This window comes from Polyergus mexicanus, unplaced genomic scaffold (assembly GCF_030449975.1).
Source record: "Polyergus mexicanus isolate NDT 795.1 unplaced genomic scaffold, iyPolMexi1.0 SCAF_25, whole genome shotgun sequence".
Taxonomy (NCBI): domain Eukaryota; kingdom Metazoa; phylum Arthropoda; class Insecta; order Hymenoptera; family Formicidae; genus Polyergus; species Polyergus mexicanus.
The window spans coordinates 445786-459957 of record NW_027223345.1 but is presented as its reverse complement, the minus strand read 5'-3'; the positions used below and the strand labels follow the sequence as shown (position 1 = coordinate 459957).

General features: G+C 39.5%; 1 protein-coding gene across 2 annotated transcripts in view; it reads right to left on the bottom strand.

Moving 5' to 3' along the window:
• LOC138943110 (homeobox protein prospero) overlaps nucleotides 1-14172 on the bottom strand; it is a 30608-nt gene that overhangs the window by 13392 nt on the left and 3044 nt on the right. For both annotated transcript variants that reach the window (XM_070313639.1, XM_070313641.1), the window contains exons 1-3: nucleotides 14122-14172; nucleotides 13219-13689; nucleotides 10826-10980 (exon numbers count right to left, since the gene is read on the bottom strand). The exon at nucleotides 14122-14172 is cut by the window's right edge and continues 3044 nt beyond it. In XM_070313639.1, coding sequence (XP_070169740.1) covers nucleotides 10826-10980; nucleotides 13219-13689; nucleotides 14122-14172 — 677 coding nt within the window. The remainder of the gene's footprint in view (nucleotides 1-10825; nucleotides 10981-13218; nucleotides 13690-14121) is intronic.

Genomic DNA, 14172 nt, shown 5'->3' with positions numbered 1-14172 from the left:
GTGTAACGAGCGAAGATCATATTTAAAAAAAAGGAAAAAAACACAAATACAAATTTTTATAGCGTAATCGTTTTATAGAATTATCGTCAACATATCGTTCAACATCGTAAATCGCTTTTTACATAAAATTGACACCCTCCAGTTTTCATTTCATTCGCCCGCACACGTGACGCACTCTTCTTTTGCGCATTTCCGATCGAACCGGCCGGCAATTAATTTTTCGAATGTTCGCAAGTAGACGATTAAAAAAAAAAAAATTGCGAAGGGGGAAATACATTTGGCGCAGCGTCTGTAGCGAGGCGTCGCGGATGAGATTCCAAAAAAAGATGGAGACGGCGAACCATGGCGGGTACGGGAGAGGGGTATGGAAAAGGAACGAGGATCGAAAATGGAGGGATGAAGCGTCGGGGGCAGAGGAAGGACGAAAGCGCGTGAAAGAGGAGAAAGCTGGGGGTGGCGAAACGGCATCGATGGAAGGGAATGAGACTCGTGGAGGAGGCAAGCGGGGAAAGGGAGGTCTTTCGGCGAGAGGTAGGGGTTTCAAACGAAATCAATTCAGAGTCGCTGTCCAGTCGAACGTTACCCCCGCGGCTGTCGGGGTAAATGTTGGCCGAAACAGTAATTTTACGCCCGGTCCCCCCGGTGATCGCAAACCCGCCGCGCTGCGCTACGAAACGTCACGATGGATATCGGACCACCATCCGATGAAATTCATGCGTATTTCATAACCACTGTGTACAAGTCTCGCGTATCTCGATCAGTTAGATATTTTATAAAGGCGTCTTCTCATCAGCCAATGATAATTTGTGACAAAATATTGAGAGAAAGAGAGAGAGAGAGAGAGAAAGGGCGATTGTTTACGTTTCTATCTATTGGACTATTCTCCGAAATTAGACTATAGCGACAATCAAACGGATAATTGTATGCATCGCATTTTGTAGTTTAAATGACATTAGTATTATTATCCGTTGCCGTTCCTGTTGCCATTCCCTATAGAAATAGAAATCTAAAGGATTAGTTTAACGAGAGACGTAATTAATTCGGTTTTTTTTCGCGCAAACTATAATGGAAACGCGTGTGCTTTGGAATTGTCGAATGTAATTGGCAAATACGCGTTTATTACAAAAATGGCTTAAGAATTTCTTTCATAACCGATTATATTTTAAGTACCTTTTTAGGGACATCGAATAAGCGTTGCATCGGGCTTCAAATATAGAAGAATGGACGTATAGAGATGATGCAAAAGGAGAGAGAGAAAAAGAGAATTGTGGGGAGGAGGGGGAGAGCACTAATGCGAGGGCATAACGAAGTCGGCGGTAATCCATGCACGGACAATTTCATTTCTGCCGTCGTGTAACCCTCTTTCTTCCGTTCCCTCGCGTCCTGCGTTTCTCTCTCCTCTCTTCTCTCTCTCCTTTTCTCTCTCGCCCGTTCGTTCTACGGCTCGAGTCTGCGCGGTAACTTTTTTGATAAACTGTTTTCCGCGTTTTTCGCCGGTGGATGTAAATTAAATCCTTCATGGAGGCTGGCACAGACTCGCCTCTCTTGACTGCCCCCAGGATCCCGACCATGTATCCTCCGCTCCCCGTCCCGTTCGCTCCAGTCGCCCGTTTAGTACTTCCGATATCACGCCGCAACCCCTTCGCCAACGAGCCGTCACAGGCGGATACAAAGCCGATTAGAGCGAAATGCTGGGAACATTATCATATCGCGTTTTTCGCGAAGATTCGCCCGATGAGCGTGCACGCCGCTGTCGTGTGTCTAGGATTTCACGCGCGGATGTGTGCGTGCGCGCGCACATACGTCCGCGCGGAGATCTTTCGAACACGGGGATGAAAAACGGCGGCAACCGTCTGGATGACTGGCATGGGGTCGTTGCTGACTACCGAGGGGTGAGCGGGAGGCATTGGCGATGGACGTGACGTAATGGATTACCGGTTGCAGTTTCCCGGGTCTCATTTTTTAATCTTTACCTACGATGATTTTTTCGGTCGGCCATCGCCGATTGTTCAAACTGCAGGAAATTCGAATCTCGATGAAATTTTTGGAAATTACTTTCGCGGTATGCATTCAGCATCGTCGAAATCTTTTATTGCGTGTATAATTAAGATATTTTATTTTGAATAAAATTGTGATATGATTATTCATCGGTAAATTTGCTTAAATTTTTGTTTCTAAATCTTTTTTATCTAAATAATACATTCCAATTAGCATGCATCCAAAAAATGGTCAACAAGGAAACGAGCAATGTTAAATGGTTTCTTCAAATATGTTATTGAAAATTGTAGTTTTAATATTTCTTAGAGTTGCTGAAACTGTATACTATTCTCGCGAAAAAGATGTTTGAATGTAATTTAATACAAAAGAATGCGTTTTGCAAAAATAGAGGAAAACAAAAAACTACATCTCTTGACATCTTTCGTAGAGATGTATAATATAAAAAAAAATTATATATATATATATATAGTATATATATATATATATATATATATATATATATATATATTTAATCGAAACGTAAAACCTATATTTATTTTTACACTATTCTTTGTGTATGAAAATATAATGTTATATTAATTATTTTATTATTATTATTTAACATAATACGGAGAGAGAAAGAGAAAGAATATTTTTGACGTAATTTTCAAGGTAGTTTCTTACAAAAAGTATTTTCTTCTATCGTTGTTCTCTAAAAGTTTAGTGAGATTAATCTTTATATCTCGTCAAGCAAACAAACTACTATTAATTTATAAATGCAAGCGTTTTGATTCGCTATTTCGGGTACATTCTTTACTCGTACGCGGGTTCAACGAACTCTTTTAATTGTCCGGCAACAACCGGGAAAAAGATTCGCTTTGGCGAAATCTTTGGCGGGGAGTGTACCGTACTTATGCTGCAAGTAGCAGCTCATAGCGGCGGATTAGCCTTGCAGTAGCGATGCTTACATCCCCTATAAAGCCTCCGCTGCCATCACCTTCCCCCTCGCCCACTCGCTGCTCCTGCTTCTTTTTCCCTCCCCGCGTGTCACCTCAACCATTCTACCGCCCCCTCTGCGACCCCCCTCCCCGACAGCCAACCCCTGCCTCCTTCGTTGTTCCTCCCGCGATAGCCCTGCGGCCACAGCATTGTCTGCCGCTCAGCCAATACTCCGTCGTGTTTCTCGTACTTGTGTTCATTATCAAAAAATTCGAGAAGAACCGACGTTGCTATCGGCTGCCTGCTGCAACGCCAGCAGGAACCCCTTATGTTACGTTACTGACGTTTCACGAGGGTGGCCCCGTAAGCCCGTTCTTCCGCGTTCATCCGTGCTGATCCGAACTTTTATTCTTCCTGTTTGCTCGCATGTTAAATCATATGCGAATATTTGATACAAGAAATTTCAATTAATTATTCCTGCGACTAATCTATGTTCATCAAAACAGAGAGAGCGGTAAAGTTTAATTTGATGATATTAGCGTCGATGCTAGCCGCTATATTTTAGTTAAATATTCGGAAACAAAATTAATGACACAAAATTCGTCCGCGAGTAAAACTGTTCCCGCAAGTTTGAATCGCGAGAAATGGTCAACGACGGAGATTGAGTTGGTTGGCCACGATTGAGTACTCTGCGTTGATACCACTGCTTTCTACCGGTGGTTCAAGAAGTGGTTCAACGTTACTCGGAATATCACAGTATGTATGCGTCGCTGGGAAGTTAGCTCGTCGGTGATTTGATATCCGTCTAGAAGAGAAGAAGAGAAGAAGAGAGAGAGAGAGAGAGAGAGAGAGAGAGAGAGAGAGAGAGAGAGAGAGAGAGAGAGAGAGAGAGAAGAAGTCGCTGCAAGCAAAAAGCGAGAAGAAAAAAAAAGCAACTGAAGAACTTCAACCAAGACAGAGATTTTGCTGGCGAGTAGATGTGAACAGAGTATGTAGAGAGGAAAGAGAGTATAAGAGATGGTGGAACAGTTAAAAAGCGATGGCGATAGAAGGGTGAGAGAGTAGGAGCGAGATGTGGCAGAGAGCGGGTGAGAAGGAGGTAGCTGTGGCAAGGTAGTCGTGGGGCACGGCTAAGAGTGAACCAAGCGTACCTAATTAGTGCCAAGAACGTAATTAAGTAATTTTTAATTAAGTGACTGTCGTTTACGCGCACAACCACCACGTATGTGGTAGCTCGCTCGGTGCAGGGCGTTTCATTTACATCTACAGTAACGAATCGGGGGTTATTGTTCTTCGGAAAATCGACTCTCTCATAAGATTTCTCGGAATCACGATTCCTTGGCGTCAATTAACAAAACTTCATTAATGATATTAACAAAAAATATGGCACGGGACAACAATTTGAGAAAATATTTACGCATGATAATAAAATATATATTCGTACGTAGAGAAAATTTAAAAAATTTTTTTATCTATAACACTATAAATTATATCGGCAAGTATTTTTAAGCAATTATGAATATAATTAAGCAATTAAGTAAAAATTGAGCAATTATAAATATATTTAAATTTGCTTTAAAAGTCTTATATACTTTTTTGTACATATGCCTACATAGTTAATGTTATATATGAGAAATTTTATAAACGCATGTTACGTATGTACAATATAATAAATGAATTGGATTAAAATGTAAAGCATAAATAATTTTTTCTTATATCAATAATATACGATTTCATATCAGTTAATGATACATAATTTCTTTGAGACATAATTTTCAGCGTGCAACATTCATTGATACGCTGATGAAAGCTGACATATCATATATTATTGTCATGCGTATGGACAATCAGTGTTCTCGATTTATCGAAATAAATTTTTGGATACAAATGAGTCTTAGAAAAATAGAAATACTGATTCGATAATGATAGTTCGCCAAAGTATCTTGACACACAATGACTAAACAGATGACAGAAATGTTCGATAAAAGAAATGCCAATATCAAAAGCCCAATTTAATTCAAATTATTATAACGATTTGTTTGCAATTTAAACGAAAATGAAACATTTTGCAAAATAATAAAAGAAAGCGGAAACCTGTTACTAATTTCCGATAATTTCCAAACATTTCTTTTTAATGTATATTCATTATACTGTATGTATTTGAACTTATTTGTATATAAACGCTAATTAAACGGGCAAACGTACATATATTTTTAATATATCCCTTTATAAATATTCTTTTGTAAATAACGAGAGATGCAACTTCCGTGTTTTTTTTTTTTTTTTTTTTTGCGAAAGTCTGACTGCAACGCTCTCAGCAAGAGACTACTGGCCGACAGTCAAAGACTAAAGTTTCCTTCTGTTCATTAACGGCGTACGGAACAGCCAAGATACAATTCACTGTCTACCCCTTTTCCCTATCCTTCCCTTTCACGTTTTCCTTCTCGATTTCTTCATTTCGATGCGTTTCTTCTGGTCCTACCACCTCGCGGCAACTTTTATCTCAAAGGATTTTTACTTGCTCATTTTTCTCGGAATCTCTTGTTTCTTTCGAGGATTGCTCTCGCGCGATTAGCTTTTTTCTTTCCTTTCTGATCGACTATACGAAATGTATATATCTAAAAATATTTAGCTGCTCGTACAGCCACCATAGTGAAAAATCGCACTTTTAGATCTATTTCACGAGATTGTCTTTTAGTCGATGAAAATGATAAGATATATTCATATGAAAAAAATATCGCAGCGTAGACGTTACCTAATATCGAGAAATTTGGTAAAAGAGATGAAAAAAAAAATCGACCACGAATGGTAAGAGATGACGGTAATTGCGAGGAAGGTATTAATGTTTTCCCGTTTTCACGGAGTTAAGCTGCAGTGAATGGCTCGCAGGAGAGGATGCTGAGAATCGCCCCTGCCTCCGCACACTGCCTGTACACGCATATATGCACTTAGGAAAGCACATGTGCTTCCATCTCTACCTCAAGGCACGGATATTCTATATTCGTTACCGCTCTTTCCCTTGGCTCGTAACCGCGACCGGCTTATTTCTCGCGGTAAGAGAGAACCGGTGTTCATCATGTACGTGTATGTACAATATATACGCGTGTCGTATGAGTCTATGCTTTCTCGCTAAATGGCACGCCAACCGGCCGCCCACGCACACGCCAATCCTCCGTCAAGCAACTGGATGAGTTCTTGAATAAGCCACCACTCTCCCAGTTGTAATCTTGTGGAGTTAAAACGCAAGCCACTGTCAGAGGCAGAGAATATAAGCAGTTTCTTTTTTTTATCCAAAGTTGCTTTGTGTTCTTCCGTTTTCTAAATAAATATACTTTTTTGACTTAATGTCTAAGAGATGCGTATAAGATAATAAAAACAATCACAAATACTAATCTAGGGCATCTAAATCTTCTCTATATATTCGCGTATTAAAAATAAATGTTAATAAAGCAATTTTATAGATTTTACCATTAACGACCATAGTACTGAAATAAAATAAATATATTTATCCTTGACTAGAAGTTTATCGTTTTTATCCTGTCGCTTATAATCACTATCTGGATCGTAAATGCCAGTATATAAGTGTGTACCAGAAATTCTCATTGCAGCGGCCTCTCGATAATAGCATGTCACTAGGTGAAAAGATCATGCTCGATACAAGCAAGGTGCGCTTTTACTCGGAAGCGTGGGAGAGGTGCGTGTCGTGGCAGCACCGGTAGTTACTAAGAACGCGTGGACAGACCGCACGAAGAAGGAGAGTGAACGCTAACGACCGGTCACGTGTCCGACGGGAGCGAGATAAGGGTTGAAAAAGGAAATTTGTGTTTAGAAAATTACCGCGTCATTACCCCGACTCCGTGTCGCCTATACGGACGAGCAGCGAGACGGTAATGCTCGCCCACAAAACGATCGTCGGTCGATAAGAATGAGGTGAAGAAGAAATTAGAATGAGAAAACGCTACCGAGGTCCGTCCCCTTTCGGAGAGCATTATCGAATATTTCGCGGCGATAAGCAACCCCTTGAAAGCGTGACTGGGTAAATTCATCGTGGACTTCATTATTCGACTACTCAAGAGAGCTTTCGATTCTTCACTTATATCGTATACTTTCTCCCTCTCACAACTGTCTTCTCTTTTTGCTCTTCCCGCGACATTATAATATCATTCCGCTCGTGGCCGAGCCATTAGCTCGCGTTTTCTCGTCAACCGCCACTTGGAGGTTTCTCTTTATCGAGGATATCGCTGTCCTCCGCTTTGCAGTTTCCAGAGATGCTCTTTATATATTTAACCGAATTAAATCCGTTTATAAATCCGTTCTCGATCCATCGCTAAATAAGGAAATATTTTAATCTTTACTAGATTGAATATACTTATCGGGAAATGTTTGGCGGATCAGTGAGATGTTTGCGCTTATCTATCAGAATTGCGGAAATAAAATTGTATCCCATGACGAAAAAATAATTATTTTTTTAATAAGTATCCGAATCTCTTACATGAAAAGATATATTCTTTACATTATGAAGATAAAATTTAATATCAAGCCCGTACGAAAATTTATGGCGCATCAAGCGTCGAAAAAAAAAAACTATGCAGTATTTAAAAACGGAAATCATAGCTCGATTCTCATTCCGAGGCGACTCGGGTTTTTCGTGCGAAATGAAGTCCGGTTAGAACCATGTCGTGTGCGCGCGATCCGTTGTCCATTATACGACATAAAATTTCTTCCATCCTGCAGAGATAGGATCTATCGCTACCTCAGTCGCGTGTCCTACCGTAGGATCTGATAACAAACGCGAACCCGAGTCTCTTTCTCGCGTTCTTTTTTCTTTTTTTCGCGTTCATGCGGGGGTGAACCGACCGACCGATCGGTCGACCGACAGACAGACGGACAGACGGGGTGAGATGCGCGGAGATAGAGACGGGTACGAGCGCGCGCGCACATATACACACATATATTGCAGATATGAACACGCACACACGTCGTACCCTGAATCGCAGACGACCCCAATCATCCCCCACGGCGTGCTTCATCGAACGAAGGCTGTCAATATCGTCGGTATAAGCAGGTCCGATGATGTACGCGCGACGTCAACGAGTCTCCGTAAGATATCGGACGTGCTTTCGATTCGACGCGAGCGTGAGCGTGAGAAAATAGGGTGCGAACGATCGCTTTGTGTGCATGGCCGCCTCGCTCTTTCTCTCTCTCTCTTTCTCTCGTTGCCGTTCTATTCCTCTTTCCCCTTCTTTCTATCTGTTTTTTCTCGAATCCGACCTTCTCCGGCATCTAATGTGTCAGGAGATGTACAATGATAAATGACGTCATCGGATAACTGTTACGACTACGAAAATCATAGTTAGATGGGTTGTCATTAATATATAAGACTCTCTCTCTCTTTCTCATATGTGAAATATTCTCAGCATTCTCTGATGAGTATTATATATATTACAATCTCTTACATTTTTAGTTAAATATCAAAACGCTGATAAAATTATTCTAATTTTGTTATCTCTTCTCTTTTTCAACAACTCTTCTTTTTACCAACAACCATACGTAGAATAAATCCATAAATATTGCAACTTGGGGAAAATATTCTAACAATAAGTATTCTTGTTACGTTATTCATGTTCAGGGAAAATAAAATTTTTGCCCACTGTCTTCTCTTGTGTTGTATTCCTTTGATATCCATGAATCGATAGTCGGAGATTGATCAATCAGTAAGAACGTATTTAGGTTTCTGATCGACGGTCTGTACGTGTATATTTTATACCAGAAACGAGACGACGATATAATAATCGACGTAGCAGGTGAAGGTGATGGTAGTCTCGGCCCATTCTCGTGACAAAAGTATAACGACGATCTAGGGTGGGAAAAGGATGGAGGGTTGACCGTGCACGTAGTAGCGTAGAATAATGTAGTGAGGCATTTCCGCATAGGAAGCCGTGCATTAGGCTATCAGATCAAGCACGCGCGACAATGTCTGGTAGAGAAAAAAAGAGGAAAGAGTCCGGATAAACCCCTTACGCGATTAGCGGCGAAAAAAAAAATTCCGAATTGTAAAATCTTGGAATTTTCTTCCTTTAGTTAACTTTCTTCATAAAATGAGAATATGAATTTTATATCTTCATCAGAAGCAAATAATAATGAATTATGCGAATTTAATTATTTTAAAATCTTTATAAAAATGATATAAATTAAATTTTTATTTCATATATCAATTACTGATATGGAAATTTCTCATTATATCACGGTACGTATACCATGACTAATACATTTTCGAACATTTAGAAAACATATTTACGATTATAATGTATCAAGCAAGACGCGCGTATCACGTAACGTGATATTACATGAAATATTTAATTCTATAAATTTTAAAAAATCTTGACGGACAATATTTTAGAGTTCAAGGCACAATTCAGAGCAAATCTCATTAAGAAAAAGTTCGGAAGGGTAGAAATAAAATGGCGAAGAAGACGAAGAAACCCTCGGGCCAAATGTACCGAAAATATACCGAAGCGGTAATTAGCTTTGTACGTACCGTCGAATACGAGAGTGCAATTTTTGCTGGACGTTTGAAAGTTCCTCAAACATACCGCGCGCTTGCTCTTTTATCTTCGATTCTACTCTTTTGAATAGTCCCAATGAATACAATTACACAGAAGACTGATGATTAACAGCGCACATCGTTGCCAAAATAGACAGAATCCTTTCATTCTTGGTTTTTGTAATTCTACGTGTATAATATCTCGTTCATCTCGATATAACCTTATGATACCCGTATGTTTTGCATTAATTGGAAATCGTTCGACATTACGATACAATGAAATCGGAAAAGCTTGGCAAGTCAAATAGTAGCATTAGCAAGATGCAACATCAAGTATCGTAATTAATTCGACCATTATCTTATATTTTATTTATCGTTGCGCATGCAGTTTTTATGTAAGGCGTATCTGTGACACACATGTGGAGTTTTCTTCATACCGTAATCGTAGGAGCGGCAGAGGTGCCGGCATACACGGAGGTAAGCGCGCGAGGACTTACGATTTTCATGAGGATGGACATCTCGCGATAAGAAAGTGGTAATAACATAACGGCGCGGCCACGCGCGATCCACCTTCGACCGCCTTGTATCTTGGATCTGTACTGTACTCAGCCTAATTATAATCAGGCTAATGCCTGCCGGACAGTATGTGTCGGTACCTACGGCCTTGTACGCGCTTCTATACCTGCCGCTATGTAGGTAGCGTTACTTATCCCCAGCTGCTACGAGAGAGGGTAATTAAGATTCGGACACACCCATCGTGACTCTCGTCTCTTGGGCTCTGACCGCTTCTGCAAAGGGAGTGGTCGATCCCTCGAAAACCTCGTTCTCGTTTGCATACACGAAACGCATCTCTGTTATCAGAAACGTCTTCTACGATTTCATTCTTTCGGGGGAATAGTGAATGAGGTCGAAAATGTCCGAGATTATGTAGGGGAGTGGCGAGTAGATTGTCTGTCGAATTTTCGAGATTTTCTACATGACTATCTACTCCGTTTCCATGGATCTGGAAATCCTTTCCGTACAAGATAGAGATCGGGTATCGAAAATAATTCAATCTCGTTAATTTTCGATTTAAATGAGATCGACAATTGGCACGAATTAATTACATACAACAGAGAAAATTTAAATTTTAAGAGCTCCCTTATTAAAGCGTTTTAATATAATTTATTTGTTCAAATATTAAAATGTCTATAAATTTGCGTCTCTCATCTACGAGTAATATTTTGGTTTTGACAAAATAACATCTATCTGCCTTTTTTTTGGAATATTATACAAGAAGCTAGCTACGCTCGCTTGTATAATATCCAATTGGAAAATATTACTTGCTCCATTACTGCTATAAATTCAGAATTGTATATTACTCACCGGAAGTTAGAGAACCACTTGACCAGCTGCGCTGTATTGTTTTTGTTGAATTTGATGTCAGGGAAGTACATCTTAAGGACGGCCGAGGACGGGTACCTTACCCAGAAGAACATCAGCTTCGCCTTCCTCAGATGCATCGGCGTCAGCGTCGACGAGTTCACCGCGGTTAAGGAAATAATCATTTTGCAATGCACACGCACACACGCGCACACACACACATATATATATATAAATATATATAATATGTATATATGAAAGATTTCTTGCTTTACAAAAGAAGAGATTAAATTAAATGAGAAAAATGCGATAGAGAAAACTGTCTGTTCGCTTCTTGGGCATCTGAGGATCTCAAACATAATCGTGTTTTCTTTCGTATCGAATCGGATTAGAAATCGTACAAATTGCGGCTATCGTGAGGGTTTGGCGGTAGAAGGGTTTTTTCTGCAAAGTTTTGATCTACGATTGGCCGTATCCTCAGCAGAAGCCTTACCGACTCCTTATTGGTAATAGGATCTCTACATGTGGTTTCAATGCAATCTTATTCGATTAATTCGCGTTCTACCACGGCACTTTCCCCGACAAGTTAATTTGTTTATAACACATATATGTATATTGATTACCGGCGCGCAAACAATTACGTTGCGTACGAACAGTTGATCTCGGGCTTAAATCTCAAGATAAGTTCTTTGTCGAAAAAAAGCGTATTAATGTATAATCTGCGAAATGTATTCGAATGCATCAGATGCTAAGGCGAATCGCGAGACTGGAATGCGTCCAGAAGAGCGCGGAGCAGCAGATCGTGTCATGGCGATGCACGGCGCGCTTAACCTACCCCTAGCGAGAGGAGGGAGTGAAAAAAATGCGCCATTGATTTTACATCAAAGGCCGACTAAAAAGGCGGCAAAGAACGGAACACGCTACTCGATCGAACGACTCGGTTCAACATGCCGATGCAGTTCCGACATTGCATCGGACGCTCACACAAGCTCGCGCGCGCGACGCTCGCCTTTTTTTCCTCGCTGCACCGAGGCGAACTCCCGCTCCGCAAGCCATCGGATCACTGTACGTTCTTTCGGCAACTCAGAAACAAATCGCGACGCGATAGATCGTGCACGATAATCGAGCTGATGAATATCGTTCGCTCTTTTTAACGTTCCTAAGAGTCTGCACTAAAATAGATGCAAAAATGCGGTTATTTTAATCATTTTGAAAGTCCTGAACGATTTAATTAAATTTCTGATAAATTCTTAAATAAGCTTAAGAGACTTTTTATCTGTATCTAATTTCGTAAACTCTTGTCAATTTTTAACGAGACGAATTGTTCGATAAAAGTTAAATTTACTACCTTCCAACAATCTGCTAATCGATAAAGTTTTAATTAATCGTTATCATATGTATGAAAAATATTGTATAGAATTATTTATAATTATTTATGGACATTTAAAACTTATGATGAATTATTAAAAAATATATGATTTATCAAATAATGTAAATTTATTTCTAATAAACTCAATTAAAAACTTCTTTCCAAAAATAAATTTACTCTATCATATACACATTTCTACATCAATTGTATTCTCAAAATATGACTGATATGACTATACGTAAGTATAGTGAGAATCAAATAACATATTTTTCTTAATACGTTAGTTGGGGAAGATGAGAGATGCGTAAATGTAAATAAAATACAATGCATAGGAATTTAACACTACGAAGACTCGTATTACCGAAACCAGCTAAAGTAGCTTATCTACGATAAGTCGAGGAGACGCTCGAGATGGGAAGTTCGCGAAATGCTCACGCGGAATTGCGAAATTGCGGGACAGATTATTGGCTTGCGAAGTTGGGTGAGACTACAGGTCGAGGGTGGGCCGGGTAGGCAAAGAACTTTTGGCTCGATGCGTTGTTGCCGGACAAACTCTACTCGTAGGTGCAGCCAACATTAGCCTAACTCTGCAGCAAACTAATCTAACATTCGTCCGAGCTTCCTCGCTCCAACCGCCTTCTAGCGAACGAATGAACCATTCTGCCCAGCTTTTTCTCTCTCTCTTTTCCTCTTTCTCTCTCTCTCTCTCTCTCTCTCTCTCTCTCAAAAACTCACTGCTACATCCAAAACTTTTCGACTTCCGCTTCTCTTCTAAAAAAATACAAAAATAAAACAAAAAAAAACGTTTCTAAACATCTTTCTCGTTTTCCTCGCTATTTCTATTCTTTTTAATTATAAAATAATCTTTAGATAACGTATCTTTAGATAACACTTTTCATTTTAATAATATAAATCTTCTTTTATAATAAGAAAAGCAATCAATATTTATTTTATCTTGAATGTTAATTATTATTTTAAAAATATTACCAATTCTGCTCCTTAACGTATAAGTATTAGTAAAGGATATTGTAGGCTGAATTCCATCGTATGTGATGTCACCGGAGTTGCAATCGCTAGCTCGGTCGTTGCTGTCCATCCTGAGGTGTCCATAATCCGGACTGCCGTGCTGAGCTGCCGCCAGTAGAGCTGGATGCAACATAGCCGGCGGATGGGGCAGTGGAGGAGAATCCCTGAGTTCTACACCGCCACCCGGAGGACTCGCGGGTAAATGATGTGGCCCCGGAGGTGGTACTTGACCAGGATGACTCGCGTGAGGATTGAAAAACGGCGAATAGGGTGAGAATACTTGACTCTCGTGGAGGCTTGGATTTGGTATCGCTACACTGGTTGGCAGAGACACCGGCAGCATCGGTGGTGGCGCATGATAAGGTCTCGGTGGTGGAGGAGGCGGGGGACTATCACTACCTCCTTGCGATCCGTTCCCCTCTTGCGCTAGGATTCTGGACACCGTCCTCGGAGTAATTCTCGTATCCGTCACCTGTAAAGCGTACTAATTAGTATTTCTTTTTAGGCAGGCTTATCAAGTTTTCATTTTTATGTTAATTATTTAATGCAATTTTTTTATGCTATATAAATGAAGTCTATTAAATAAAAATAATTAAATAAGATCGAGAAATTATATTGTCTCGCTATGATGTTATAGATTTTAATTTATATAGTATTTTATCTTGAAAATAATATCCTAGATGACTTGTGAAATTAATATCTTTAATGTATGCATATTAAAAAATTGTACATTTTATATCTACATATATATATATATATATATATATATATATATCAATTTATATATCAATATTTATACTTTATTCATACTTATATATATAATTTATAATTTATATAATTATATTAAATTAATATATTTCATTTATATCAATTTATTAAATCTGAAACATTGTAATATGCTTACCTTATGACGTTTTTTCTTCGGCGTCATGACAAGTGACAGGGCCTCGTTTTG